At 49.2% G+C, this 24,499-nt stretch overlaps 2 protein-coding genes and 1 long non-coding RNA gene across 10 annotated transcripts in view; 1 reads left to right on the top strand and 2 right to left on the bottom strand.

The window, feature by feature from the left end:
* LIMD1 (LIM domain containing 1) overlaps window positions 1–2,164 on the bottom strand; it is a 73,233-nt gene extending 71,069 nt beyond the window's left edge. For 2 of the 3 annotated variants that reach the window (XR_010946975.1, XM_067754095.1), the window contains exon 1: window positions 36–2,164. Coding sequence is in view for 2 of the 3 variants with exons in the window: in XM_067754095.1 (XP_067610196.1) it covers window positions 36–1,422 (1,387 nt within the window). In the remaining variant the exon portion in view is untranslated. The remainder of the gene's footprint in view (window positions 1–35) is intronic. The other variant, XM_067754096.1, reaches the window with a different exon arrangement.
* Window positions 283–23,162, top strand: LOC137232342 (uncharacterized). The gene is made up of 5 exons (XR_010946978.1): window positions 283–402; window positions 6,511–6,712; window positions 9,041–9,095; window positions 19,605–20,076; window positions 23,025–23,162. It is a non-coding gene; the product is annotated as an uncharacterized lncRNA (long non-coding RNA).
* LARS2 (leucyl-tRNA synthetase 2, mitochondrial) overlaps window positions 19,965–24,499 on the bottom strand; it is a 282,370-nt gene continuing 277,835 nt past the window's right edge. For 2 of the 6 annotated variants that reach the window (XR_010946974.1, XM_067754092.1), the window contains 2 exons: window positions 23,553–23,648; window positions 22,194–22,639 (listed from right to left, as the gene is read on the bottom strand). Coding sequence is in view for 3 of the 6 variants with exons in the window: in XM_067754092.1 (XP_067610193.1) it covers window positions 23,565–23,648 (84 nt within the window). In the remaining 3 variants the exon portion in view is untranslated. Of the gene's footprint in view, window positions 20,047–22,193; window positions 23,649–24,499 lie in introns of those variants that run through there. The other 4 variants (XM_067754090.1, XM_067754083.1, XM_067754091.1 and 1 more) reach the window with 3 other exon arrangements.

The following is a 24,499-nucleotide window of genomic DNA, read 5'->3' as shown; positions in this document are numbered from 1 at the left end:
CCCACTATGGGCAATCACACCAGTCTCTCACTCACCAAAGTAATCGGCCTTCGGGTGAGCATCCATCTCACGCTCCAGACGTTGGGTGAGGGCTTCTAACTTCAATTCGGCAGCCGTGGGTCCAAGCTCAGGGCCCGGGAGGAGGGTCTGGCAAGGCAGCCTCACCCTGGGGGAACCGGGGCTCTCTGGGAGCACAGGCCCCAGGCTGCCATCAGAGGACCAGCCAGAGGGACTTTCTTTACAAGATAACTCAGGCAAGGTAGACATCACTGGATGGACAAGGCTGAGCTTGGGACCAACGCCAGGGTCTGTACAGCCAGGCTTGGGACCCGGCCCAGGGACTGCACCCAGCTGCATATTGTCCATGCTGGCTGGCGAGGATGAAGGGGCAGAGCTAGAAAGGTAAGATTTGGGGCCATCCTGGAACCAGGGTTGAGGGTCCACAGTGGGTTTGGGCATCATGCCTGAAACCTCACTCCCTACCCCCGAGTTTGTTCTTGGAAGAGGTCCCTGACTGGAGCGGTTCAGGGCCAGGGGCGCTGAGAAAGAAGGGGTCCTGGGCTGAGCAGGTCTCGGTAGGGTCCCGTTCTCTGGGCCTGGGGAAGGGAGGCCAGGGCTCACTCGCTGGGAGGAGGCGGTGGTCCAAAGAGCAGCTGGCTTCTCACTGCTGTGGCCACCAACACCACCATCCTGGCTGCTCTGCAATGACCTGCTGGAGCTCGGGGAAAGCTGCTGCTGGTATAGGTGATGGACCCTGGAGGGTGTGGACAGTGGCGGGCCACTCCCTGGCGTGCCAGACCACCCACTTCCTACACCCAGCCTGATGCTGGGGGACACTGCTGGTTCATCGCCCCAGTTGGGGCTTGCCAAAAAGAGGTTGTCATAATAGTCTCCGTGGGTGAGGCAGGAAGGATCCTCACAGGGGCCCAGCCGATGGAAAGCAGACATCTCAGAACTCGCCACGCTCTCCTTGGATCCACAGTCCTGGCTGCCTTGCCTTGCGCCACGGACACACAGCTTGGCCCTCTGTTCCTGGGGTGGGGACAAGGGCTGCCCAGCTGCAATGGTTGTGGCTGTCCCAGGGGCCACTGTCGAGGCAGCGAGAGGAGGCTTCGCAGCGCCATCCCCCGTCACCTTGCTGCCCCCATCAGCTTCCCGGTGGGCCTGTGGGCCCAGGCGGCCCCCACCGTTCACGGGACCTCGGCTACCCCTGGGCAAGGTCTCCTCCTGCAGGAGCTGGTGCGGCTGGTGCAGGTGGATTTTGGCCATCTTGGTGGCAAACACCCTGCGTGTTTCCTCAAACTCCGGGTTGTTGCTTGCACCCTTGTCCACTCGGAAGAGTCCATCCTTGGAGGCCTCATACATGTTCAGGTCCTCAATGAATTTACTGGCCTCCAGGCCCAGGTCGTCATACTTATCCATGTTGCTGACAAGTGTCCGGGCCTAACCTAGATGCTGGGTATTGAGTGTGTGGAGGTGGGCCGGTGGAGGTGCTGGCGAAGGGCAGAGACTCACGTCCAGCCCAGGACAGGTAAAGCCTTCCACCTGCCCAGCATGAGAGTCATGACCCCAGGCCTTAGAGTCCAGCCGAGGGTAAGGCCTCAAAGTCACTTGGACCAAGTTTGCTTCCAATTCCCTTTCCTCTCGGAGGTGTCCACGTGGGGGTAGCTGGTGGCACTTCGCTGTACGAGCTGGCTGTGAGTTCTTTTCTCTGTTTCAAATCATAAAAGGAAAAAGAAATAAGGGGGGGAGGGGAAAATCACATCCTCCTTAAGCAGCCAAACTCGGAAACCCACAACAAGGCAGCAGCCGCTGGACGGGATTAAGTCGCCCAGAGCGAAGAGCGCAGAGGCCTCCTACCCGCCGGGTCGGAGCAAAGGCGCGGCGGCGGGAGGCGCTGGAACGTCCCGGGCGCTCGGTCCTCCGCTGCTTCCCCTGGTGGCGCGGAGCTGCGATCCTGGCCGGCGCGGAGAGGGATCAGGGGCCGGGGCACAGGGGCCGGCCGGGCCCCGGCAGGAAGTTCACGGCAGCCGGGCGGGCGGCCTATTGTCCGATGGCGGCGGTGGCTGGGCGCGCGCGGACCGGAGGGCGGCGGGACGCGGAAGTGAGCGCGCCGGACGCCGTCCCTGCAGCTCGGTCGCCGGCCGGGCACGTCGCGGGCCTGCGAAGAGGCGGAGGCGGAGGAGGAGGCCGAGGGGCGGGGGCGCCGGCGAGGGGCGGGGTCGGCGCGCGCAGAGGCTGGCGCCCCTGGGCAGGCCCGCGCCCGACCGGTCTGGGGAAGCTGGAGGTGTGTCCCGCGCGTCTCTTCTAGCGCTCAAGCCCGGTGATGGCGCCGAGTCCCCCGCCGCCACTGCCGCCCCCTGAGAAGCCTGGCCCAGCTCCGGTCTTCGGGCAGGGCTGGGCGGGGGCCACTCCGTGGAGACGGCTGGCAGGCGGCCTGGACAGCTTGCGTGGAGACGAGACGGGCCGCTTGGAGTTTGCGGGAGTCTGGAGGGCGCGCGCTCCTCTCCCCACCGTGCCTCAGTTTCCCGGGTGGGAAGCCAGCCCCTTGTGCCGCCTCTGCCCCAGCCGTACCCTCCCCCCTACACGGGGATGCAGGATTGGCGACCCAGGGTGTCACCCGTGGGCTGGCCCAAGTCCTCCTAGACAGGTAGAGAGACTGAGGCACCGAGGGGGAAGTGTCCAAGATGCCATCGTGACCAGCAAAGCGCGGATGCGAGTCCAAGTCCTCTGAAAGGGTTAAAAGTCATGTTGTTGCCCGGAGCGCGCTTATTTGAAGTCCTCTGTGCGGCAATAAAAACACGTGCCCTGGTGGCTCGTTATTCACGAGGGGACTCCTGACCCCCCCGAATAGATCCACGCGACTCTGAGGGCGCCGGGCCTGACTCCTGGGCGCCCTCGCATGGCCCAGCACTCCCTGCACCACCTCCGAGGAGACCCTGGAGAGGTTTCATTTCCTGAACAGCAGCCAGCGTGATCCCAAGGCAAATACCAGACCAGTCACTTCCCTGCTTAAACCCTCAATGCTTACCCCGCATTTGGATTGAAATCGGCCCAATACCACGGCCTTCCTGTCCTGGCGGGCCCTGCTTCCACCCCCTCCCCCGTCCGGATTTGGGGGTCTTCCTTCCCTGCCTGCTAGCTGCAGGAGCTTCCTGGTGTCTACCGAGAGCTGGCCCTGGAACTTCTCCGTGGCTCATCCTTACTGCCACTGCCAAAATCACCTCCTCCTAGAGCCCTTCTTTTTCGGCACCCTCTTTATTTCCTGATCAGTTCTGATCACTATTTATATTTGTTTACCTGTTTACATGTGGGTTTTTTGGTGGTTGGTTGGTTTTCCACCCCATTAGACCATATCTGTATGTCCAGTATATGTATGTTGTAGAACCTAATGGTTGAATAAGTGAATTAGTGAATCTGTTTGCCAGGGTTGTAACAAGGAACAAAAAATGTAATACACATGACAGCGCTTTGTACTCTGTAAATCCAAAGTGTGGTTCGTGGGCCAGTAGACTGGAATCACCAGGGAGCTTGCTGAAAACGCAAAATCTCACAGCCCTGCCTTCCCCGCCCCCATCCTATGGAACCAGATTCCTAAATGGTTTGCACAGTAAAGTTTGAGAAGCACTACTCTAAAGAACTATACTAGAATGAGGTATTTATATTTTTAAAATATCTTTTTTTATCTGCAAAAGTAATACATGTTTATAATAACAACTTTGAACAATACAGAGATACATCAACTTTTAAGAGTTGCCCACAATCCCCTTGTACAGAGGCAATCACTGTTAAACAGCCCTTAGGTATTCAGTAATACTTGTTATTTAATAACTGGATTTACTCATAACCTACCTGAGTGATTTGCTTGTGAAATTTCTAGAACACTGGTTTTCAAAGTATGGTCCCAGAACCAGCAGCAGCAGCATCGCCTGGAACTGGTCTATATCAGTGGTTCCCAAACTGCAACGCGCATCAGAATTCCTTAAGGAGCTTATTCAACGCGGGTTGCTGGGACCTACCCCCAGAGTTTCTGATTCAGCAGCTCTGGGGTGGAGCCTAAGAATCTGCATCTCTAACAAGTTCCCAGGTGATGCTGTTGCTGCTGGGACCACACTTGAGAACCACTGGTCTAGAGTCCCAAGTCCTGAGCTTCCTAGAAGCACTGTGGCAATGACCCTTGATGCCCAGAGGGGTGAGGACATCTATCAAAGTGGAAGGCTGTGGCCCGCTTTGCCTGACCCTCAGTATTGGGGAAGGAGCTAACGAAGCACTGGGAACATGCAGCCACCCCCCTGCAAAGTCTAGCAAGCCCAGAGCCAGCTTCCTGTGTGCTCAGTTATAATAACTGGGACCCTGGTACAAGAGCCATAAACACCAGCCAGCACCTCTTTAGAATCAGTCTTCTCTTTTCATCCTAGCTTGGCAGCTGCCAGGGCCCACCATCCTCGGTCCCCTTCTAAGCCCCCATACCCCCATTTTGGCTTGCCTGGAACGCTCAGAGTTGTGGACTTTACTCCCCACTCCCACTGCAATTCTAGAAGCAGCTGCACCAACTCCACCAACTAAACACACAGACCTAAACCCACAATCCACATATTTCCTGGCCAGACTATCTTGTCCCCTCTTAGCAAATACCTTATACCTTTACTAAACAGCTCATAAAGATGGCATCTCATGAGCATTGGACCACATAGTATACCGCCTGAAAGGGTACTTAGAAATGCTGGACGTCGCCAGGAGACCGCTGGGTGTTTCACTGCTGTTGTTTAATGCTTAAGGGGCAGAGACATTTTCAAATTCTGGGCCCAGCATTTAGAATCCCAGCTGTGGTTATTTAATACAGGCCTGTTTTGCCTGTACCATATGCTCAGAAATGTCTGTTGGTTAACATCTCAAAAAATGTGTTAATACTTGCACACCAGCTGTTTACACAGCAACATACTGAAGAGCTAAATATTTTTATCAGTAAGTAGGTGAGCATGGATGGTTCTGTGTAAGTGCTTACCAGTAATGTTTTGTTTTGTTGTGTTGCATTTTGCTGAGTGAGAAATGTCCTACATTCTATTTTACCTGTAAAGCCGTTTCTATATAACAAAAGCCATCAGCAACACAGAACTTTCCTTTAAGTCTGTTTTCCTTGAAGTCTATTTTCATGAGCACGAGGATGTAAAAATTGCCTGCCCACGAGCATATTGTGGAAATGTGGAACTTTCACCTTGACCGGCCCAGAGTCTCAGTGACATCAATCAGATCATGTCCCTTCGCAGCTCCAAACCCTCCAGCAGCGTCCCAAACCACACTTAGAGTAAGACCCTCCCCTTGGACCCTATGTGATCGGGTCTCTTGCCACCCCTCCCGCCTAATTTCCCCTATTCCCCCTGCTTAGTCTGCTCCAGCTGCAGTGATTTCCCTGCCGCTCCTCGCCCCACCCTTACCATGCATTCATTCATTCACCAAACAAACATTGCTGGGCACCTCTGATGCCCTGGGCCCTTTTCCAGGTGCTGGGGATGTGGCAGACAGCTGAACAAATTAGCAGACATCACTGTCCTATTTGGACATACATCCCAGTAGGGGGGTGAAGTAGATAATCAACAAAATGGATACATCCCTTATAGAGGGTATTAGCAAGTGATGAGAGCTAGGGAGAAAAATGAAGCTGGGAAGAGGACATATGGAGGGGGTGCCATTTTCAATACAATGGTCAGGGAAGGTCTCCCTGAGAAAGTGACCCCTGAGCAAAGACTTGGAGAACAGTACAAGGAAGGAGAGAGGTTAGAGACAGGCAGCCATCTGAACAACTCTTCCCAAGAGTTTTGTTGGGTAAAGTGGAATGGAGGGAAAAGTGCCACTAAGAGAGAGTTTAAAAAAAAAAATTTTTTTTTTAATACGGGAAATGGTACTGCCTGTTTCTATGCAGATGTGAATGAGGTAGTGGCCAGGGAAAGGAGAATTGCTAATATAGGAGAGAGAGAGGAGGATTTGGGGAGTGGCATGCCTGAGAAGCAAAGGGGGGCTGGGCTCCCCTGCACATTCTTCCATGGTAATAAAGAGCAAGGATTTGGGCAATAATCTGATGGGTAAGTATGTAAGGTGTTCGCATCTTGGAGTGGTAGGTAGCTCTTCTGATTAATTTCCTCAGCGGGATAGGAGGTAAAGAGAGTTAGCTGAGAGTGAGGCCAGGGAGTTGTTGCTGGGAACTGGCCGTCTAGGGGAATGAGACAGTGAATGGGCTGGAGAAGCATTTGTAATGGAAGCATGAAGCTTCCTCTGTGCTCCCCACCCCAGATCCTGGGCCTGAATTGCTACGAGGCCAGCCAGCATGGGGCATGTGTCTCTCCAGAGGAGGTTCAGCTGCACGGATGTGGGTGTGGAGTAGGTGGAGAGTTGGGTCTAACCAGGGCTGGCTTTTGCCAAGTGAGTGCAACGTATCTAGAGTGGGAAAGAGAGTTGCGGTCTGTCTGCCTAGAACCTGCTCCCCAGATGTCCCCGTGACTCCTTCACTTACAGTCCTCAGGTCTCCACTCAACACTTACTCCCCTGGGAGTCTGGATGCCCCCCTATCCATCTCCATCCCTACCTGCCACCGCAGTGAACGGCTATCTCCTCATCAGGATGCCAACTTCACAAGGCCACAGGTCTTTGCATATTATGTTCATCGCTATATCCCAGGAACCTAGAACAGTGCCTGGCACTGTTCCCCAAATGCTTGGTAAGTGAATGCATGAGACACATCAAAAAAGGGAGTACAAATATTACCATCTATAGGTGGAAAGACTTAATTGGACTTAATGGTGACCCACATTCAGAGAAGCAAAAAAAGGAGGCTGTATTATTACTCTTGTAACTGTATGTCACTGCAAACCTTCTGCAGATCTTGTTTGATTACCTTGTACCAAATATTTGATCTGCATCGCATATCATATATCTTGCTAGTCAAGGGTATGACTACATAGAATTGTAGGTGTGTTTGAAAGTATAAAGGATATTGGACTTAAGAATATCTGTTTGCATGCATACATATGTTTTTTATATAAGTGTGTATAAAGAATTATTGACTAAACGGCATTTGAAAAACACTCATCCAATAGGCTGTAGGCAGTAAACGGTGCTTAGACAGCCTATGAATTACCACGGGGCCCAGGAGGCAAAGGGCTCCTGTCTTTGGACAGAGCCCTGCTTATTTTGCAGTTAACTGAATGGGCCTCTCTGTCACTTTTGCTTGGCTACAGGGAATGTCCCTGCACACAATGCTGTGTGTGTCCTAAAGCTGGAGGGCTACTTCAGGGAGAGCTCTGAAAAGAATCTTTGTATTTCAGCCAGGCAAATGGATGAAGAAATAAGAACCCAGGTTCCTTTGGGCTCTTTCCATCCCACCAATGTCTCAAGCAGGCCAGGAAGCCCTGGTCCTTCCAAATCTGTTTCCTGAGCCTTAGGCTTTTCCCAAGTTTCACTGTGGAATTGTCCCATGAATGGAGAGAAGCAGCTGCGATGAAGGCCCTTTCCTGGTGCTTCTAACGAGGCTTTGTCTCATGATTGTCTCCCCTGGAAAGCTGCCCAGGCCAGACCCAGATTTAGGACCATGACCTTGCTCTGTGTGTGCAGCCCCTGCCAGGCTACTGAAGCCCACCCTTCCCCAGTCTCAGTCCCACACCCTGGGCCTCCCGCCACACGGGAAGACCAGCTGCAGGCATGTGCCAGCCACAGGGCCCCACGTGGCTCCCCACACACCCACGGGGAGGGAGGCTGCCCCCTGGCCCTGGCCCAACCCCTCCCGGGCCATCTGCTCGGAGATCAGCGGAATATGTTTAACAGAACAATGAACTGGAATGAGTTTTGAATCAGCACCAATTTTCTGCTTACTTTTTTTTTTTTTAAAGTAATACATGTATATGGCTTAAAATTCAAAAGGTGCAAATGAGCACCCAGTGGAAAAAGGAGTCCCTCCTGCCCCTGAGCCCCAGTGCCCCTCCAGAGACAACCAGCGGCATATTACCAAAGTACACAGGCACGCGCATTTCTTTTTCTTAACACAGAAAGTAAAAGTGCACTGCCCCTTGCTTTTTGCATTTAACAATACTCTTGGAAATCTTTTCATATCATTTCACATGCAGCTGCCTCATTCTTTCAGAGGGCTAATATTTCTGTCTTTGGGTGAGTCATAGATTTCTTAACCAGTCTCCTATTCACAGAAATCTAGGCTGCTTCCAGGCTTTTGCTATTACGTATTCTGTGGCCATGACTGACTTATAAACCATACCACACCTGTTCAAGCCTAGCCGTGGGATAAACACCCACGAGGCAGGTATATTCTTGAGAACTCCACCATGCTGCCTGGATTTCTTCATCGACAGCAAGGAGCTCTGCCTTGTTTTCTGCTGGTTACCATCTCACTGGGGTCAGGGTTAGAACCGTTGATGAGTCATAACAAGAACAACGATTATGAAAAGCGTCATAGCACCTACGCTTTGCCCAGCACCATTCTCTGTATTCTACATATGTTACAGGGTTGAATCCTCCCAACAGCTCATGAGATAGGTTCCATTATCCCCTCCTTTATACAGGTGAGGAAACTGAGGCACAGAGGAGGTAAGGAACTTGCCTGAAATTCCACAGCTAGGAGGCATCTGGGATCGGAACCCAGGCAGCCCGGCTCTGTGCCACATCACCTCTCATAACAAAATCACCTAAGAAATCACTTGGCTACTGAAGCTGCTTCCAGGGTGTGTATATCAGTGGGTGCTTGCCTGCAAAGCCTGAATGGGAACTGTGTCTTCTGTTCCCAACACCCTGTGTGTCTAGAGTGAGGACTGGATTAGCCTGTAAGCTCTGTGACAGTAGGAACCAGCTCTGCCTTGTTCACCTTGGTACCTTGCATACTGCTCATTAGTTACTGTTGAATGAATATTATCTTGAATAATAACAATGCTAGTAATAGCTGCTATTTATGGAGCACGAGCTAGGAGTCTGCCATAAATTATCTCATTTAATCCTCACAACAGCTGTCTGAAATAAATTCCATTATACTTCCATTTTACAGATGGAGAAACAGAGGCTCACAGAGGTTAAGTCAATTGCCCAAGGACGCACAGCTGGTAAGTAGATGAGTTGGGATTTGATCCCTGGATGTCTGCTCTCTACCTCGAGTGATTTCTGAATGATGTCAGTCTGCACCTAAGTCTGTGAATCCACGAGTTTCCCACCTAGGAATTGACCTCCACTGGGTCAATAACCACACGTCCTTTTTAAAATATTAAATAAACTTAATTTTTAGAGCAGTTTTAAGTTGAGTGGAAAGTACACTTCTGTGTACTCAGAAGTACAATTTTTAATTTCATAGAAATATTGAGTGGAAAATACAGAGATTTCCTATATGCCTCCTGACCCTACACACACAGCCTCCTCCACCATCAACATCCTGCACCAGAGTGGTGTATGTGTTACAGTCAATGAACTTATGTTAACACATCATTATCATCCAAAGTCCACAGTTTACACGAAGGCTCAGTCTTGGTGTTGTACATTCTATGGGCTTGGACAAATGCAAAATGATGCGCGTCCACCATTATAGTATCATACAGAGTAGTTTCACTGCTCTAAAACTCCTCTGCCAACGCATCTCTCCCTCTTCCCTAACCCCTGAAAACCACTGATCTTTTTCTGCCTCCATAGTTTTGCATTTTCCAGAATGTCATATAGCTGGAATCACATAGTATGTAGCCTTTCCAGATTGGCTCCTTCATTTAGTAAAGCCTCCATGTCTTTTCACGTTTTAGGGTAAATAGGTTACAGTTTGTATTTGTGGGGAGGAAAGGCCAATAAAGTTTAAAGATAGAAAAAAGGATAGCTAAAAATTAAACCATTGAGTCTCTGGTCCACCTGAAAAAAATCAGGCAGAACAGAAGCAGAAGGTGGTCTGTCTACCAAAGGGCCGCCAAAGGGGGCTGTCAGCCCTTCACACAGCGCCCCAGGCTCACACTTTCATCTCTGTCTTGAAGTGAAGGCAAACAGAGAAGCACCAAGATTGAACCAAGAAGACATTTATCACACATCTTCATGCCTCTATCCCTTTACCAGCCACATTGCCCATATTGGGTACAAGGAACTCATTAAAACAAACAAAAAAAATCCTGGGGGGGGAAGGATAAATTAGGAGACAAGGACCTACTGTATAGCACAGGGAACTCTACTCAACACTCTGTAATAACCTATATGGGAAAAGAATCTGAAAAAGAACAGATGCATGTATAATGTCTGAGTCAGGCTGCTGTACACCTAAAACAAATACAACATTGTAACTCAACTATACTCCAGTTAAAAAAAAAATCATGTAATCATGCTGAGTGTGGAAGTTCTGTGTGAGTTTGAGCATGCTAAACATACTATTTAGTTAAATGTAAATATTTAAAATATGCCACAAACTTTGAACTCTATTTTGATGCTATTTGTTTTCAAATATACTGGGAGTCTCAACGAATCAAAGCAGCCAGGACCTTTCTTGACCCTTAAGAGGCCCCATCTGCTCGGGATCTGGGAAAAAAGGAGCTAAAAAAGAGTGTGTGTCTCTGTTATCCAGCCCTGTTCCCGCAGAGAGGATCCAGAATGCTGGAACAGAATGACGAAGGATTTGGGGCATAGCACGGGGCTCCAGTGGGGACAGAGAGTGTACACCCAGCCCACCCAGGGCTGGCCCTCTGCTCTGAACGCTCCAAAAGTTCTGTTGCTGCTGCTAAGCATCCTGTCTTCTTTGTGAGACAGGAGATCAACTGATGTAGGTTAATGAAATGCAATTTTTTAAAAAATTTATTTATTTTATTTATGGCTGCGTTCAGTCTTCGTTGCCGTGTGCAGGCTTTCTCTAGTTGTGGTGAGCAGGGGTTACTCGTCATTGCGGTGCGTGGGCTTCTCATTGCGGTGGCTTCTCTTGTCGCGGAACACGGGCTCTAGGCGCGCGGGCTTCAGTAGTTGTGGCTCATGGACCCTAGAGCGCAGGCTCAGTAGTAGTGGTGCACGGGCTTAGTTGCTCCGTGGCATGTGGGATCTTCCCGGACCAGGGCTTGAACCCGTGTCCCCTGCATTGGCAGGTGGACTCTTAACCACTGTGCCATCAGGGAGGCCCCGAAACGCAAGTTTTGTTAAGCAAATGAATTTCGTGATCAGGGGCTTCAAATCTGCAGAGAGTATGTGAATATAAAGATATCATCTTTATATGTATTTGTGTTTCATGTAAAAGAAAACATGTTTTCTGATGCCAAAAATAATTTAATTGACAAAATTTGGGAAAGCATGGCAAGTACATAGAAGAATATAAAAGCCAGCCCCCTGGGCAGCAAAAGCCAAGACAGTGTTAAAGTGCAAATGATTAATTCAAATATCACCTGTGAAATTAAAAGGGGTGAGGGACCAGGAGTGGGTGGGAGAGCACACAGACTGTGATGCAGGTCTAACACCTGTGAGGGCAAAGGGAGAAGGAAGGAGGATTGGGCAGGAAGAGCCTCAGACTGCAGTGAGCTCTGGGAGAGTTTTGGCCAACGCAATGTAAAGCTCCAGCACAAAGACTGCCTAGAAGAGTCTCGTGCTAGGCAGGAATGACCAAGCCGGAGTACTCCACACTTAGTCATTGGTTGTGGCTGCCAGGAGACAGCGTAGCCTTGGCTCCAATGTTGCAGCTGGAGGCTCTCAGCTAACTACCTCCTCTTGGCAGGTTCTCTCTTAAAGGGAGAGCTGACCATATGTATGTGTATGAATGTGAATATGTGTGTGTACGTAAATTATTTTTGTTTTACAAAATTGTGATCATTTTGTACAGACTGCTTGGTAGTCTGAATTTTTTCTACTCAGTTTATGCCACTGAGTACACTAACACATATCATTAAATGATTCTTTCAAATCATAATTCATTAAATGGAGCTTCTGTGAATCCACCAGTTTTCTGAAATGATGTGCTAAATTTCGTGACAGTGTATTTATGAGCATTTTCCCAAGGACAGAGCTGGTAGTTTTCCTCACATCCTCTAAGGGGTCCAAAAAGGTTAAGACCCACAATCTAAAACATTATTTATGGCAGTGATATACCATGACTTGTGAAACCGGTTCCCTACCATTGAGTGGTTTCCAATTCTCGGCTATGGTAAACATTGATGTTCATAAATCTTAGCATAATATGACTATTCCCTTGGGATAAGTTCCTATACAAGCAATGCTGAGTCAGAAGGTACGTGCCTCATCTTTAAGGCTTTTGATACTATTGCCAAATACACCAATGCCTGGGAATAGAGAGCCTTGGACAGATGATAAGAAAATCCTGGTTGCCATAAATTTTTTTATCCCTTTTATCTTCTCCACTGGTGCACATTATTATCCTCATTTTACTGATGAGCTCACTGAGTCTCAGAGAGGTTAAGTAATAAGTCCAGGGTCACACTGGGATCTGTCTGGTTCTAGAGAAGCCAGTCTACAGGGGACTTTTTCATAAAGAGCCCCATCATTTAACCATCCATAGGCTGAATCTTCAAATACTTCCCCACTGAATTATTTATGATTCTTTTGCTTGCAAGTGACAAGGGCGCATCTCAACCTACCTTAAGAATAAAGGAAGCTGACAGCAGGATATGTCATGGTGCATAAGGCCCGGAATGTGGGTGATGCTGGGTGTGTGAAAGATGGTGCTCAGTCAGGGTGCTGCCTCAGCCCTCTCCTCTCTGCTCACCACGGCCACGCCATTGGCTTCTCTGGCTGCATAGTGACCACCCTCAACGCTCAGGTCCTGCCTGTTGGAGTCCAGGCAATCACTGGGAGATTGACTCTGCTTTTTCTGTCTCAAACCCAAATTCCTGGGAAGGAACTCTGACTGGCCGGGTTAAGTCAGGTGATTCCCCCTCTCAGTCATTGCTGCCAAGGGAGGAGCTGGGGCAGGGGGTGGAGTTGCCCCGTATTAACAAGAGCTCTGTACACTAAGTAGTCACCACAAGCAAGGAGGGGAAATGCCATGACCCCTACAGTTTGCCCTAGAAGAAGGAGAATAGGATTTTTCATGGTCCCTCTTCAGCTCATGGAGATAGTCTTTGGGGAGAAAAGCACATGCCCTTGACCCTGGGCTCCACCTACAAGTGTGGTAGGAGATCTGTGGCGCTGCAAGAGAACAGGTGTCATTTATTTGTTCAGCCAATTCTTTGTGGTACTAACAGTGAGGCCCTGGAGCAGATGAAAATCATCAGTTAGCCTTTTGGTTATTAGCCTGCCACCCGCCTACCCCCAAAACACACATGCGGCTCAGAGTCCAAAAGGAAGAGCTTAAGTAAAGGGAGAGATGAAAGTTCTCTGTACAATAAAGGCACAGGCATTTTCAGGGAGGCTGTTAGGGAGAATATTTAAGGGGAGATCTGGAAAAGCCAGATACTTGGGGAGCATTCTCGCAGAGGAAAAGCAACTCCCAGTTCTGGGGCAGCAAGGCCAGTGTGGCTGGAACGAAGGGAGCACTGCGGGAGAGGGGGCATTGAGGCCAGCAGGGCTGGGACAGGGAGGGGGCTCTCAATGGCCCACCGCTGGGTTTGGCCCTGGGGATTGTTAAGGCAAGTATGTGATCTGAGCTAAGCTCTGAAAAGATCAGCACAGCTGCCATGTTAAGAATAGACTTGGGGGCTTCCCTGGTGGCACAGAGGTTGAGAGTCCACCTGCCGATGCAGGGGACGTGGGTTCGTGCCCCGGTCCGGGAGGATCCCACGTGCCGCGGAGCGGCTGGGCCCGTGAGCCATGGCCGCTGAACCTGCGCGTCCAGAGCCTGTGCTCCGCAATGGGAGAGGCCACAACAGTGAGAGGCCCGCGTACCGCAAAAAAAAAAAAAAAAAAAAAAAAAGAATAGACTTGGGAGTGGGGTTGGTGCCAAGGGTAGGCGCCGGGAGACGGGTGAGAAGGCGAGGCTGTTGTAGGGCTGTTGAGGGGATGGCACTGAGATCAGGGAGATTGCCCTGGAGCCAGAAAACAGTGGACGGACTCGAGATACCTGGAGATTGTGGATGGATATGTGGGAGGCAAGAAAATGGGGAGAATCAAGGATAATTCCTAAGTTTCCCATTTGCGTAACTGGATGGTTGGGCGACGGGTGACGGGTCATTTACTGAAAGGGAGCAGACTTGGAGGGAAACAGGGTTGGAGGGAGAAATCAAGAGGAGAAGCAAAGAAGACAGCTGAGCGGCCAGAAAAGAGGTCTGGCTGGACATTAGATTTGGAGTCATTGGTGTTCGAAGCCGTGAGGCTGAGTGAGTTCACCTGGGCAGGGGGTGTAGCTAGAGAAGAACAGAGGGCCCAGGACCAAGTCCTGAAGAGCTCAAAGAGAGGGAAGAGCCAGAAAATGAGCCTGAGGCAGAGCAGCCAGGGAGGTACCAGGAGAAGAAAGAGTGTGTGACATTAAGAGGAGGGTCAATCCCTGTTGTGGGTTTGCACCATGGAGGTCACTGTGGGGGGCAGTTTCCGTGGGGAGGGCCATGGCTTCCCTGGTGTCATGGGAGCAGGGGCTGGATCTACTTCACTTGGGTGATATGGAAGTGGGTGACTCCACGCCAGAGGACTTGGGGACCTTTGTGCTATGTCTGTAGAGCAACATGAAACAGAGAAAAGTGCCTGTGACATTTTCATCAACCAACATGGTTGGGGTGTGAGCTGTGAGGGCAGCCTGCGGGCAGCCTGAGGAACGCCCTCGGAGCTGCTAGAGGAACTGTGAACTGAGGACCTGGGTGTGAAGCCACTCCCCATCTGCTACATGGGAGAAGTGCCCTGCCACATGGGGAACGTGAGCCCTACAGACAGGAAGGAGGATCGCCCTGTTTATTTCTGTCTGCCTGATTTCACATCTGCTGACGTCTTCACACCCACCCTCATCCTCTTCTTTGAGCCTCAACGGTTGAGGAGCTAAAAATGTACCCCTAAGGCCAAAGCTATGCCTTACGCTTGGTCAATTTAGCACAACCAGTCTACTGGGGAACTCAAAATGCAAAATACTGAGAAGTAAAAATGCTCACAATCCTCTAAACCTGTAAAAAAACAACCCCAAAAGATGGAAGAGATGTGCTCCATGCCCTCCGAGCACTGTGACCATAAGACTAAGACGCAGCGGGTGTCCACAGGGCACCCACCACATCTGAGGGCTGCTTGGAGTGACTATTTTTTTTTCTTGTCAAAATAAATGGGCCTTCTGTGTTGAAAATGATTTCACGGTTTCATTTCCTTCGAAGGCATCCTGCCCTCATTGACGTGAAAATGCCTCATGGAAATTCCTGCTGTGGGCTGGCTGTCATGGGTGACCTTCAGGGCACCTGGGGCCCCCTCCTGCAGCCCCCACCCACTTGAGAGCTGACCTACCTGGGATCCCCCAGACCCCAGGCTTCTTCCCCTGGTAGGGCCTGAGTTTATGGCAGGGCTGGGAGAGAACTGCTGGCCCTTGGGACCCCCTGGTAGGCCCTCCAATCTCCAGCTGTGGGGAGCACGATTGCCTGATGCCAGGCTCTGAACCCAGGTGTGCTGAGGCTACATGTCCCATAGGCTGCTCCCAGCCCCTGGCTGAGCTTGGCGGGGACAGATGCTAAGACAGGCCTGTGCCTGGGAGATGCAGGGCTCCTCCAACAGGCAACTTTGGCCTGGGGAAGACCTTTCTTCTCCCTTCCTTCTCTCCTTCCCAGGGGTCAACCAGCATCTCCTTCTCCAGCCTCCCGCATCTCCCTCCCCATCCCCTACACAGGCTTGGAATCTCATCTTGGTATTTGCATCTCAGAGGATCCAAGTTAGCACACCTGGAGCTTCCAGAAATTGATGGGAGTGTAGCAAACAGCCCCAGTGTTCATTGCCTGGAGGGCAAGGTCAGTCTTATGCCATAGTCTGTCTCTAATTGGGGTCATTCCTCTGTCCCCTTCTCCTTTTTTTTTTTTTTATTTGAGTTCCTTATATATTTTATTTTATTTTTTAAAATTTTACTTATTTTATTTATTTATTTTTGGCTGCGGTGGGTCTTCGTTGCTACGTGACAGCTTTCTCTAGTTCTAGCGAGCGGGGCCTCCTCTTCATCACAGCGCGCAGGCTTCTCATTGCGGTCGGTGGCTTCTCTTGTTGCGGAGCATGGGCTTTAGATGTGTGGGCTTCAGTAGCTGTGGCACGCAGGCTCTGTAGTTGTGGCACATGGACTTAGTTGCTCTGCGGCGTGTGGGATCTTCCCAGGCCAGGGCTCGAACCCATGTCCCCTGCATTGGCAGGCGGACTCTTGACCACTGCGCCACCAGGGAAGTCCCCTCTGTCCCCTTCTGAAGAGACAGATTCCCTCATGAGAGGTGCAGGTGGCATCCCCATGCCTTTGTGGTGCCTGCTGCAGAGCGCTGACACTGAGCTCCAGCCTGTCTTAATTCACATCCGCCCAAGTCACTGAGTGTCCCCATGATGGGCACCTCAGTGAGCTGGTGATTCCCATGTTCAAGTATGAGGGGACATGTGACTTCACACTGAGAAACATAAAGCGCAATGGGACGCAGTCAGCAGTCCATCCTCTTGTTTGTCAGGGAATGTGACTTTAACCAGGGATTCTGGGTGCTGGGAGATTAGAGAAGAGGGATGGGAGAGGAGGAGGGAGCAGGGAGGGATGGTGAAGTAACAGGGTCATTTTTTCATTTACCAAGGGGAGGTGTGGGGCTGGCAGTGAGTGGAACATAGGCAGGAGGTAGAGAAATCAGATGGAAAAGAGCAGCTGAAGACCTGTACTGGGTTGAACAGTGTCCACCCCATCCCCAAGAATTCATGTCCTTCCTGGAACCTCAGAATGTGACATTATTTGGAAATAGGGGAGTTGCAGATGTCATTAGTCAAGATGATGTCAAACTGGAGTAGGGTGGGCTCTAAATCCAACATGACTGGTATCGCTATAAGAAGAGGAGAGACACAGAGAGCCAGGAGGAGATGCCATGTGGAGACAGAGGCAGAGGTTGGGACAACACAGGGGCAAGCGAGGAATGTCAAGATTGCTGGCAGGCCTTTCTCGCCTTCTGAGATGGCCCACACTCTGTCTGTGGAGTGTTTCTCTCTAAATAAATCCACTTCTTACCTATCACTTTGTCTCTCACTGGATTCTTTCTGCGATGAGACATCAAGAACCTGAGCTTCATTAAGTCCTGAAACCACGGAACAGAAGGTCGAGCCCTGGTCCGGGAAGATCCCATATGCCGTGGAGCAACTAAGCCCGTGTGCCACAACTACTGAGCCTACACCCATTCAACTTGTCAGTTTCAAGTCTGACACCCATTCAAGACTTGAAACTAAGTGACTGAAACTACCAAAGCTATTAGCCCCCGGAGAGTTCAACTCCTGAGCACATGAGGAGATCAGCCCCTCTCTCTAGCTTCTTGACAGAAGACAGGGCAAGTTCTTTCTGGGGAGAATATTATCCACCTCATTCTCTAGTGTGCCTTTTTTTTTTTTTTTTTTTTTTTTTGCGGTACGCGGGCCTCTCACTGTTGCAGCCTCTCCTGTTGAGGAGCACAGGCTCCGGATGCGCAGGCTCAGCGGCCATGGCTCATGGGCCCAGCCGCTCCGCAGCATGTGGGATCTTCCCGGACCGGGGCACGAACCCGCGTCCCCTGCATCAGCAGGCGGACTCTCAACCACTGTGCCACCAGGGAAGCCCTCTAGTGTGCTTTTATACCTATGTCTGGCATATACTAAAAAAAAAATTATGACACATGAAGAAGCAGGAAAACGTGATCTTTCATGGGGAAAAAAGAAACAAATAATAGAAACAGACCCACAGATAACCCAGCTGTTGGAATCAGCAGACTAAGTATTTAAAATAACTTTAAATACATTAAAGAATTTATGTAAAGAGATAGACAAATATAGGGAAAAAATGGACTAATTCAACAGAAAAATGAAAACTTATTTTAAAAAAGCCAAATGGAAAAATTTGAATTAAAATATGTAGTATCTGAAATGAAGAATTCCTTATATATATAAGTTTAACAGTAGACTAGACACAGGATAAGAAAGAATCAGTGAACTCAAAAACATGCCAGTAAATAAACAATTACCACATAACCCAGGAATTGCATTCTTCGGCATTTATCCCAGAGAAATAAAACCTCATGTTCACACAAAAGCCTATACATGAATGTTCATAGCTGCTTTACTGGTAACAGCCAAAAACTGGAAAAAACTCAGACGTCCTTCAGATAGTATGTGCATACCATGGAATGCATCTCAGTAATAAAAAGGAACGAACTACTGATAAATGCAAAAACTTAAGATGAATTTCAAGGGAATTGTGCTCAGTAAAAAAAAGCCAATCCCAGAGGTTACATAGCATATGATTCCATTTATGTAACATTCTTGAAATGACAAAATTATAGAGATGGACAACAGATTAGCTATTGTCAGGGGTTAAGGAAGGAGTGGGGATGTGGTAGGGAGGTGGGGTGGTTATAAAAGGGCAACATGAGGAATCCTTATACTGATGGAACTGTTCTGTATCTTGACTATGGTGGGGGACACATGGACCTACTGTTGTGATCAAATTGCACTGGACTAAACGCATGCACACACATACATCAGATCAGTACAAGAAAGACTGAGGAAATCTGAATAAGATCGGTAGATTCTATTAATTTCATTATCATGGTTGTGATATTGTACTACAGTTCTGCAAGATGTTATCATTGGGGGAAACGGTACAGGATCTGTTTGTATTACTTTTTTTTTCCCTTTTTAATTTTTATTGGAGTATAGTTCATTTACAATGTTATGTTAGTTTCTGCTGTATAGCAAAGTGAATCAGTTATACAGATACATATATCCACTCTTTTAGATTCTTTTCCCATATAGGTCATTACAGAGCATTGAGTAGAGTTCCCTGTGCTATACAGTAGGTGCTTATTAGTTATCTGTTTTTTTAAAAAATAGTTCTTTATTGGAGTATAATTGCTTCACAGTACTGTGGTAGTTTCTGTTGCACAACACAGGGACTCAGCCATATGCATACACATGTCCCATATCCCCTTCCTCTTGAGCCTCCCTCCCATTCTCCCTATCCCACTCCTCTCAATCATTGCAAAGCACCGAGCCGATCACCCTGTGCTATGCTTCTGCTTCCCACCAGCCAACTATTTTACATTCGGTAGTGTGTATGTCGATGCTACTCTCACTTCGCCCCAGCTTTGCCCTCCCACCCCATGTCATCAAGTCCATTCTCTATGTCTACCTCTTTATTCCTGCCCTGCAACTAGGTTCATCAGTACCTTTTTTTTTTTTTAGATTCCATATATATGTGTTAGCATACAGTATTTGTTTTTCTCTTTCTGACTTACTTCACTCTGTATGACAGACTCTAGGTCCATCCACCTCACTACAAATAACTCAATTTTGTTTCTTTTTATGGCTGAGTAATATTCCATTGTATATATGTGCCACATCTTCTTTATCCATTCATCTGTTGATGGACATTTAGGTTGGTTCCATGTTCTGGCTATTGTAAATAACGCTGCAGTGAACATTGTAGTGCATGTCTCTTTTTGAATTATGGTTTTCTCAGGGTATGCATTACTTCTTACAACCGCATGTGAATCTATTTTTTAAAAAAGAAAGGAAGGACTTCCCTGGTGGCGCAATGGTTAACAATCCGCCTGCCAATGCAGGGGACACGGGTTCCCCTGGAAGATCCCACATGCTGTGGAGCAACTAAGCCTGTGCGCCACAACTACTGAGCCTGCGCTCTAGAGCCTGCGAGCCACAACTACTGAGCCCACGTGCCACAACTACTGAAGCCTGCATGCCTACAGCCCGTGCTCCACAACAAGAGAAGCCACCGCAACGAGAAGCCCGTGCACCGCAATGAAGAGTAGCCCCAGCTTGCCACAACTAGAGAAAGCCTGCACACAGCAATGAAGACCCAATGAAGCCAAAAATAAATAAATAAATAAATAAATAAATAAATAAATAAATAAATAAATTTAAAAAAGAAAAATAAATACCAAAGAAAATTCTTTAAGCCAACAGGAAATTATCTCAGACTGAAGGCCAGATCTGCAGGAAGAATCAATAATATAAGAAATGGTAAGTATTTGGGTAAATATAAAAGACTATTTTTTTTTGTTTTTAAAGCAAAAATAATAAGCAATTTGTGTGGGATTTATAACATATGTATAAATAATTTTGACAATAGCTAATAATTTGACAATAATTTGACAAAAGGACAGGAGGGGATAGTTGTGTCAGAACAGTTCGATTTGTCCATTGTGAAGTGATTACAACACTAACTCAAGGAAGACTATTATTGGTTAAGGTTGCACATTGTAATGTCTCAAATATCCATGAAAAATAATACAAGGAGATATAATAAATATATGATCTATTCAACACTCATGACAAGTAGGTAGAATGAGCATTAACACCCAATTTCACAGGTATAAAAACTGAGGCTTGGAGAGTCTAAAGCTTTGCCTGAGGGCACCAGATGGGAAACAGGTGCACCAGAACTTAAGACAGGTTTTCAGACTCCCCAAGCCCAGTGTCCCTCCCATCATTCTGAGGTTCAACAAACTTTTTCTGTGCAGGACCAGATAATAAATATTTTAGGCTTTGTGGGCCATAGAGTCTCTGTTGCAACTACTGAACTCTGCAAAAACAGCCACAGAGGGCTTCCCTGGTGGCGCAGTGGTTGAGAGTCTGCCTGCCAGTGCAGGGGACATGGGTTTGAGCCCTGGTCTGGGAAGATCCCACATGCCACGGAGCAACTAGGCCCGTGAGCCACAACTACTGAGCCTGCGCATCTGGAGCCTGTGCCCCGCAACGAGAGAGGCCGCGACAGTGAGAGGCCCGTGCACTGCGATGAAGAGTGGCCCCCGCTCACCACAACTAGAGAAAGCCCTCACACAGAAACGAAGACCCAACACAGCCAAATAAATAAATAAATAAAATTTAAAAAAAAAAAAACAGCCACAGAAAATTCATAAATAATCGAGCATGGCAGTGTTCCGATAAAACTCTTTATTTATAAAAACAGGTGGTGGGCCAGATTTGGCCCATGGGTCACTGTTTTCCAGTCTTGCATTATGCTACTGTCCAGTGGTTTTGTGGCTCTGGCCCAGAGAGGGTCATTGTGATCCACAGCCAGTGTCCACAACCACCAACATAGCAACAGGCTCTTTTTGGTCTATGGCTGTCCCCCGCCCATCTACCCTGCCTGGCTCCCGTGGGCTCTGGCCCCAGCCTTATGATAAATAGAAACCTTAGTTCCTTTTCATTCCTTCCTCAGGGGAAATATCCAGCAACAGGCCAGGGACTGCTGGGCCCCGATTACTGAATCACATTTTGCTCTCTCACCTCTCCTTTCCAGACTTAAAAATAAACCCACAGCGCTTCCGCCAGCAGCAACTCACTGCCTTCTCACTGTCTCCCTGTGGCCTTTACTTGAAGCTCTCTCCCCTGAGGGCTTCCAGTCCTTAGGGTCAGCCCAACTCTTGACAACCAAGACTTTAAAACACACACAAACAATATTTGCAAGAGGCTGATGTGCTCCAATAATGCCCCATGACTGATGTTTAACAATGACTCTGTGGCAGCCCAGGCAAGAGAGGCCAGAACTGAAGGCTTAACTGAAAGAGCAGGAAACCATCCTGTTGCTGTCCTTTTGTTCCCCGGCAGAGAAACCCCCAGACTGTTACTTAGGCCTGCTCAACAGTTTCTAGTTTACAAAATATCCCCAGACTATTTTCAGCAGATTTCCCTTCCAGGACGCCCATCTCACCCAGCAGCTGGCATCACTGTGTCAATTTTGTTATACTTTTTTTTTTTTGGCCTCGCCGTATGGCATGTGGGATCTTAGTTCCCTGATCAGGGATCGAATCCGTGCCTCCTGCAGTGGAAGCGCAGAGCCCTAACCACTGGATAGCCAGGGAATTCCCTCAATTTGTAATTAAGGAAATAAAAACCTCTGCTGGGTTTAACAACTTAACTTGCTCAAGGTCACTGAGCCCACTTAGGACTAGAATCATTCATGCAAATATTTACTGAGCACCTACTGTGTGCCTGATGGTGTTCTGGGTCTGAGACACAACAGAGACTAAAATTGCTGTAAATAAATAAAATAAGGCTGCATGAGTCCCTGCCCTCACGATGCTGACCTTCTGGAAGGAGAGACAAATGATAAGATAAATATGCAAACTGTGTCATTATTTGCTAGGGGGTAGGGGATGCTGGGGATGGGGTGGTATTTGGTATAGGATGGTCAGGGAGACCTTACGAGCACAGGGACCAGCAGGGGGTGAGAGAAGGAGTGACCTGGTGAGGGGCTTTCTTGGTAGAGGGACTCTAAGTCTGATATGTTGAGGCAGGAGTGTGCCTGGTGTGCCCGGGGAACAGCAAAGAAGCCAGTGTTTCTGGAGCAGAGTGACCTCGGAGGAGTGTGGAGAGGCAGCGGTGGGAGGGAGTGGACGCATCATGTGGAGACGGGTGTCTTATTCATTTCCAGGTACACTTCGCTTAGCACAGCACAGAGCAAAGCACGGCTGATCAGAGGTTTATGGCAGCTTGTGGGGCTGCAGTAACAGATGCGGGGGAGCTCAGCCCTGCGGGTGACCCGGTGTTCAGTCCTCACCCAGAATCTGTCCCGGACCTCCTGCGGGGAGGAGGGGCACAGGTAGAGTGAGTGGGGAGAGGCCTCCAACTCACATTCCTAGCTCTTGCACTGAAAGATCAGCACCTGGATAAAAGCGAGATGGGATCTGGGAAGCGAAGACCCCTCCGCCCCCTGCCCCCACCTCTCCCTGACCTCCAAGTCCACCCTCTGGGAGGCTCCTGTTTGTCGTTACCCTAGGCAGGCCCCCGCCCAGACCTCTGACCCCTGCCCTGGCCCTGGGGCTGTGCCTCAGCTCACCTGCCCCACCTGTGACCACCAGGCAGTCATTTGTGGCCGCAGGGAAAGAGAGGGCTCTGGGAGGGGAAATGGGGAAACCAAGGTCAGGTCTCTGAACCCTCCTCTCCTTCTCTGCTCCCTTCCGCAGGGCCCTGTCTCAGGCCACGAAAGCGCGGAAAAGGGGAAGAGAAAGGAACTATCCTGTGCTAAGCACTCACTGTGTACCAGAGCTGATGACCTCGCGCATCCTGGTGGGCACCGTCCCTGTGGGGCGGTGGAGCCTCTGAGCTGTGGGAGGCTGGCCCAGGGTCCTGCTGGGTAGGTCATGACTGGCTTTTTTTGCTTTTAGCACTTGGTGTTATAGATTTTTTTTTCTTAAAGCATAATTGATGTACAATATTCTATAAGTTATAGGTGTACAATACAGTGATTCACAATTTTTAAAGGTCATATTCCATGTATAGTTATTATAAAACATTGGCTGTATTCCCTGTGTTGTACAATATATATCCTTGTAGCTTATATAGACTTCTTAAAAAAAGTGAACATTTGAGGAAATAGAGATTCTGAAAACTCATACACATTAAGCGTACAGGTCAACAAATCCTCATAAACTCTGCCATCAGCACCCAGATCATGAAACGGAAACCAACAGCACCCACCTCCAGACACTCACCAGCTGGCGACCTCAGGCAGGTTCCCCGACAGCTCCAAGCCTCAGTCTGCCCATCCGTAAAGTGGGGCCCTGCTTGTTAACCTCCTCACAGCACATCTGGTGAGGATTAAATGGGATAAAGCATTTAATCATAAGAACACTGGCCGAGTCATCAGCCTTTCTACATACATGAACTCATCGAACCTCGCAACAACGCCAAGGTTAAAACTGTCATCCCCACTTCCCCAGGTGAGGAGACAGAGGCTCGGGGGGTTAAGCGGCCCGCTGAGCTCTCAGGACCAGTACCTGGGAGAGCGGGGACTCCAGCCAAGCCGAGTTCCAGGGTCCCCCATCTCACCTGCCATTTGCCGAGCTCAATCTCTGCACAAAGTTAAGCTTAATACACAGTAGAGTCCCGACTTATTACTGTGCTTCCATCAACAATACGGACGACTCCCACCATAGGTGGGTGCTGTCACAAGAGGGCTCCCTGCAGTTTGATGCCTCCGGTGATGGTGTCACCTGAGCCCAGGTGAGGATGGGGGCCTCCCTGTGTAACTGTCTGTCTTGGCCCCAGCCTCAGGCCCTTCCCTGACTGGCAGCTGTGGCTTGGATTAATCCTCAAGACTAAACTGCCCTCCCCACGACACTCCTAGTCACTTGGTGTGAAGCTCATCCTCTGTCAGGCAAAACTGAATTACCAGTTCCCTCCCCCAAAGCAGGTTTCTGGCTGTGGGCTTGTGCATGTGTTGTATGCTGGCATGTATGGCGCGGGGTGTGTGTGCAGTATGTGTGGTATTGTGTTATGTGTGTGTGGTATCTCTGTGTGTGTGTGTGGGTGTGTGTGTGCGTGTTGAGGTGTGGGTGTGTATATGTGGGGTGTGTGTGTATGAGGTATGTGTGTGTTGTGTATGGGCTGTGTGTATGACGTGTGTGTATGTGGTCTGAGGAGTGTGTGGTGTGTGTGT

This window comes from Pseudorca crassidens, chromosome 10 (genome assembly GCF_039906515.1).
Source record: "Pseudorca crassidens isolate mPseCra1 chromosome 10, mPseCra1.hap1, whole genome shotgun sequence".
In the NCBI taxonomy this organism is placed as follows: Eukaryota; Metazoa; Chordata; class Mammalia; order Artiodactyla; family Delphinidae; genus Pseudorca; species Pseudorca crassidens.
The sequence above is the reverse complement of the archived record's forward strand: the minus strand, read 5'-3'. Positions and strand labels throughout refer to the sequence as shown.